The sequence below is a fragment of the Artemia sp. Qi Xiang Cuo genome, chromosome 1, assembly GCF_049724085.1.
Source record: "Artemia sp. Qi Xiang Cuo chromosome 1, ASM4972408v1, whole genome shotgun sequence".
Lineage (NCBI taxonomy): Eukaryota > Metazoa > Arthropoda > Branchiopoda > Anostraca > Artemiidae > Artemia > Artemia sp. Qi Xiang Cuo.
In genome coordinates this window covers 92529765-92535764 of record NC_142794.1, presented here as the reverse complement: position 1 = coordinate 92535764, position 6000 = coordinate 92529765, and the positions used below count along the sequence as shown (strand labels likewise).

Genomic DNA, 6000 nt, shown 5'->3' with positions numbered 1-6000 from the left:
GTTGCCCCTTTCTACGGTATTTATTTCTTTGACTATTTTAAAATTTACAGGCAAGAAATAGTCATCGAATGACTCTTTTGTTTCTCGGTGTTTTTCATTTGTCACCAAGAATAAAATGGCCAAGAATATGACATGCTTAAGAAGGCGGGCACCTAAATGGTTGAAAATATGACAACCCTGGAATAAACAACGTATAAAATGTAATATCGCGTCAAATTTTCGATATGTTGACAGATAGCGCAAAAAGATAGACCAAGATTTCTAATAATAACAGCTTTTTTTAAATCACTGTTTATTTAGAATTCCTCATACCAAGACTTATTTTTATAGTAAGGACGACCCGTAGATTAAACAAAAGTAAAAAAAACTTATACAATGTAAAAATAAAATAGAAACCAAACAAGAAAAAATCAATATCACGAAAAACGTAACAAGCCCCACCCTTAAAAATGAAGTAGCCAAAAACTAAGAGTATACAACATAGACTACCGCCTCCTTAAAAGCCATGAAACAACCAAATGTGCCACAAAAGGCCAGAGTACAATAAATGTTGTCGAAGATAGAGACATATCCAAGAGAGGCCATTGCTTTTGTTTTCTGTCCAAATAAAATAAAAACATTAATCGAAATGAAAAAAAAGAAAAAAATGAAGAGAAAAAGGGGAACCAACAAAAATTATAGAAAAAACAACAAATCGTCACCTGAAAGCGGTTTTTCCGAATCTTTTTTTTCCTAAAACCCGAGAAAACGAATTTGAAAATTTTGACATTTGTATCTCAGAATCAGCTATAACTAGAGCGTTGATTTTCTGACCATGCAACCTACTTTCGTTCAACAAAACGACAACTTTTGGCAAAACGGACCATGCTGTATGTGATTCGGCAAAACCGCTTTAAAGAATATACGAGTCGGCAAACGAAATCTGCAAATACAGGCAGTTAGAGACGTCTTACAGCAATGTCAATTAAAGTATTCAAAAGAGCATTTTTTTTTACACAAGATAGCGTTTGTAACTCAGTTTCGACAAAACCGCTTTCAGGCGATGAAATAAGGTAGCCATGCTAAAAACCGGAAAACAAGAAAAAAAGAGAAAAAGGAACACCGAAAGAAACAAATACAGAAATAAAGTAGCCCCATCTAAGAATTAATATTGAAATGGAAAAAAGAAGATAATAAGGAAAAACCACGGAAGGTAAGACACGAATGATATTGGCTACACTAAAAATATATGCAAACAGCAAGAAAAGAAAAGAACCAGGGAAGTCCACGGAAAGAAACCCAAAATAAGGTAGCCTCGCAGGCTTTAGAAGGGCCAAATTTGGAAAAAAAAACCTTATTTGGTAGAAAAGAGGACCAGGTACAACAATTGGAATAAAAGCAATGGCACTTTATTCGATGACCAGGATATACAATAACTTTTTTCTCGATGGGAAATGAAAATGAGCAGTAACCAGAAAAAAAGAAGATAATTTTAAAACGACTGGCAAATCAAATATACTTTTGGCAGTGACAAAAAAAAGAACAAAATCTTATCTCATCTTTTACAGATTATACTATACATTTAAAATATTCGCTACTACATTTAAAAGTTGTGACTCTATATAGAATCTATTTCAGCATCTCATTATATGCTTCATGAGGTAGTAATATAACTGTTTTTTCCCAAAAAAAACACGGAGGGTTTAGTTTCCAATAGCGGAGCGTGCCCACAATGTTTACGAAATTGGACTTCTAGTAATGAGCATACCTGCAAAAAGTGATGTTCTTATTTATAAAATGACTTTAAAAAGAGGAAAAAATCAGTTAATTGTAGTCACAAAAGAGTTAATCACGGAAATCCAGGAATCAAAAGAATTTACATTACAAACTAAAAATCTTTAAAATAATATTCACTGTAATATTTGGAGTTTGGATGACCTCAAGAAATGGAAATATATTGGTGAGGCAAACTGTCTAGTCACTTCAACTAGCACTAATGCAAAATATGTTGTTTAATATTCAAAACAATGCTAACTGCTTGAAGTAATCTTCCCCGTTATATCCAATAAGATTTAGAGTCTCTAAAAATAAAGGCTTTGGATAGACTACTAATGGCATTGAATAGCAAATCATAACAAAAAATTAATCAAAAATAATTCCCAGGGATCCCACAAATTTTTTTACGGGGACTAACCAGAAATGGTCAGAATTTTTAGAAAATGACCCATAGGGAGCCGTTTGAAATACCGTTGTAAGCTATTTTGCTTCAAATCGAATATATTTCATATTGCCCACAACCGGATGAATATTGCTACTTTAGAAAGCATCATATATTTAAGTTCATACTGCATTAATTTTCCCCTCTCCATCCAAAAATAACCTTCTTTTTAGACAACTTTAAAATAGAGTGCACAAGCTAAAGCTGCGCGACTTTGCCTAGCAAGATGGCAGTTGTTTCTGAGCTATCATTTTTTTTATGAATCAAGGCTATTAATAGTTGTATTCTATCTACCACAGTGTGATTCTCACATAGAACTGCGTCAGTGCGTTGCATTACTACGTGTAATCGTTGCATTAACACTTGCACGAAGACACATTTTCCTGCCCTAGAATGTATATCAGAATATATATTTAGAATGTATATCAAAAACAAATAAAATGTAAAATATTAAAATTAGTACACGTACGTGCTAATACCATTAGTTACGCAATTAAAATTAGCAATTTACGCCCCTTACCCTGAAGATGAACTTTATGATTCTTGCTTACAAGTCGCTTTCTAGGATAGAAGAGAAATCCCCAAATAATGAGACTAGAGTCTCCCAGTGACTGGGCCATCAAGGCCACGGTGTAAAATTTCTTTGTAAGTGTCCTTTGTTGAAGGAACGCCTACATAACGTCCAGTTAATCCAAAACTTCATACGGAAGATAGATGGGGTTCAGAAGTGGTGTATGACCTGAAAAATTCATCGTGCCCCCTTGGATCAAATAACTTGCCCCATAAGTTTAAAGCCCACCTAAGTACATCGATAGAGAAGTCCGAGAATTATAAGCCTAAGTAATGCCATGCTCAATTCTCGTAGTTGAAGGCACGTGCCCTTCAAGTCTCAAGTTGATCGGTGAAAGAAATCTGTTTAACTTCTAGAAAAAATTGGCGGTGAGAAGATAGGGCAAATATTATGTTAGAAGTGCCAAGGACCTGGTTTTTTCTTCCAATCGCACATATTGAAAATACTGGTATAAATCTGCTTCAAATATGGTGCAGCATGCTTATCTTTCTACTAAAAGTTAGTCGAGGATAGAGAGGAGGCATGCGCTGGAGTGGCAAAGGGTCCACTTCTTGCCTCCTTTAATACTGAGCGAAAGTAATTAGTGTTTCAATCAAGGTCCAATATACAGAACACGCTATCAAAGAGTTAGCGAGGAGAGGTAGGTTGGAGGGGTCACATACACATTTTGTGCCTAGCATTATCACACTTATTCTATTTAAGGAAGACGCCACATGATTGCCTATATGCAAAACAAAAGGCGGGGAGAATAGATGGGCTGGAGGATTTATGGGCATTTTTAATGGGATGATTAATCTTCATTATATTCTCTTTTATATTTCAGTGCAAACAAGGTGACATGGGCCAAACTATTTAACAACAAGTTAGTAGTAATGTGTGCCGGGGAAGAGGGCTTGCCACTGGCTAACTCTGTTTGTCCAACCATTCAAATTCGAAATAGTTGGAAGAGTATAGCTCAAGCAAGGGTCCAATATGCCTATTCTTCTGCAAAAGAGCTGGCAATGGGACAGGCACGGAGGCGGGGGAGAGGATGATGGACATGGACTATATATTTTCAATCTACTTTAGAATTTTTTTTTACTTAATCAATAGGGACAAATAAGCATTAAAATGATTTTATATATTAAAAAAACCTTAGTTAACATAAAATTTTATTCACTGTTTTATTAGTCATACGCTCCACAAGAATATTTTTGATAAATCCCATCTTCAATAGAAACATTTTCAACCATTTTATTATTATTATTATTTGCACTCTCGTTTTTAATAGTAACGTTTTCAAATATTTTATTTATTTTTTTTATTTGCACTCTCTTTCAACTGTATTGGCGGTGTTCAAGGAAATAGGTAATCTGGCTACTGCTTGATTATTTTTATGCAGAAATTTTTTTTAATCATGGTTGCAGTTATACAACCAAGAATATTTTTATTTGAATAAGAAATAAAGACATCTATCCCTTGTGGTAAAGTACATCCCGAAATTTGGCAATTCTATAATAAAGATAAGAATTGTCAACACAGTTTCTTAAACAGATTTACGCAAGACAAATGGTCATGAAAAGAAGTTTGACATATTTCTTCAGCGTTCCAATTCCCACTTATCCCTAACATAAAAAAATAACAATTAAAAAAATATATGTATATGTTGACCCAATTTTGTAAACCCTTAAACTGGCAAGGCTCACCGAAAGGAAGGCTGAGAAAAAAGTCTGCTTAAAAAGTCTAAGTAAAAAGTAAACTGAAACTGTCAAGCAATCTCGACAATACGACCATTCTAAAGTCCTTTCAGCTTAGCTTCTAAATAATAAAATAACGGCAAAAAAGTAGCAACATAGCAATGATTTCATCTTCCAAATAATCCGAGGCTTGGCAGAAAATATCCGTGATAAGTATACACCCCTTAAGCCGGTCCCTCCCAACAGTCTTTTGCTTGGGTATTTCTTGTTCACCACAGGCATTGACTAATGTCTCCGCATGAGTTGTATCTATAACATCTTTCTCTGAAAAAACTGCATAAGTGAACTCTAGCGTGTAGCATTTGGTAAAATAGGCTGCTTTAGAATTTCCAAGACTTGTCAGTGACTTTTTTGCTATGATTTGTCACATTCCATATGCTTTGGCGTTTTGTATATGAAGAATTGGTCTTTGAAATAAGGTATTGCTAATGCCTCATGACTTAGCATTAATGTTGCCCCATGAAATGAGGCTCATGAAATAATAATAATAATAAAAAAATGAAGCCGATACCTACTTTCCCAGGGATCTTTGGATCACAGGGATCCAGGGATTTCCCAGGGATCCAGAAAAACCATTTAACTTCTTCTGTTTTGTGCCAGAGATGGAGATATTCAGTTTTAATGAAGCTTATATAATTAGAAAATGTGAATTTGGTTTTTCGATTTAAACAGAGCAGAATTTTCTTTTTAAAGTTCAGGCAAGGGCAGTCCCTAAAATTGTTCTAGCATACCTGCTAAGAAACTGATAGAGCTTGCATAAGAGATCTGAATCTCTTGTTTCGTTTTAGAAAATTAATAGCTCTTGTGATGTGGGTTTCATACAGTGCCAATGAAAAATGACTTAGGAACGACTAGGAAAAATCTTTAAAGCAGGCTACCCAGAATATTAAAGTAACAATAATTTTTCCCCTTGATGGACATTAAATTCATCCATTGCTGAAAGCCACTATTTACTAAGATTTGTAGCAAAATATTATGACTTTTTCAGGAAAGTGTCACATTTTCCTCAGGATTTCCACATTGAAAAGGGACAACAAAGAAGCAAAAATAATCGGCTGGATTTAGCCGAAAGTGCCACATTTTCCTCAGGATTTCCACGTTCAACAGTGACATAAATAAGCAAAACTAAACGTCTGAATATGACAAAATTTTCATCTATAAAAATCTAAAATTTAACAAGATGTCTATTCCTAAAAACAACCAAACCTTCAAAGGAAAGCAACAACTTCGTAAGCTACAGGTTGCCATACGTTTTTAGCTTTCTTTCTTTTTGTCCTTACTACGTGCTGAAAGCCACAATTTACTAAGATTTGTAGTAAAACATTATGACGTTTTTAGCAAAGTACCATATTTTCCTCAGGGTTTCCACGTTGAACAGTGACAATAAATAGACAAAACTATTTGGCTAAATTTGACAAGACTTTTATTCCTTAAAAATTTAAACTTTAACAAGCTATCTGTTCCTAAAGACAATTACACCTTCAAAGGAAAGCAAC

The 6000-nt window shown here is 34.4% G+C and overlaps 1 protein-coding gene across 2 annotated transcripts in view; it reads right to left on the bottom strand.

Moving 5' to 3' along the window:
• Positions 1 to 264: 264 nt before the first annotated feature.
• The window catches only part of LOC148956925 (uncharacterized), a 47249-nt gene continuing 41513 nt past the window's right edge, over positions 265 to 6000 (bottom strand). Inside the window, exon 7 of one of the 2 annotated variants that reach the window (XM_089096891.1) lies at positions 265 to 603. In XM_089096891.1, coding sequence (XP_088953017.1) covers positions 486 to 603 — 118 coding nt within the window. In that variant the 3' untranslated portion in view covers positions 265 to 485. Of the gene's footprint in view, positions 604 to 1618; positions 1748 to 6000 lie in introns of those variants that run through there. The other variant, XM_089096877.1, reaches the window with a different exon arrangement.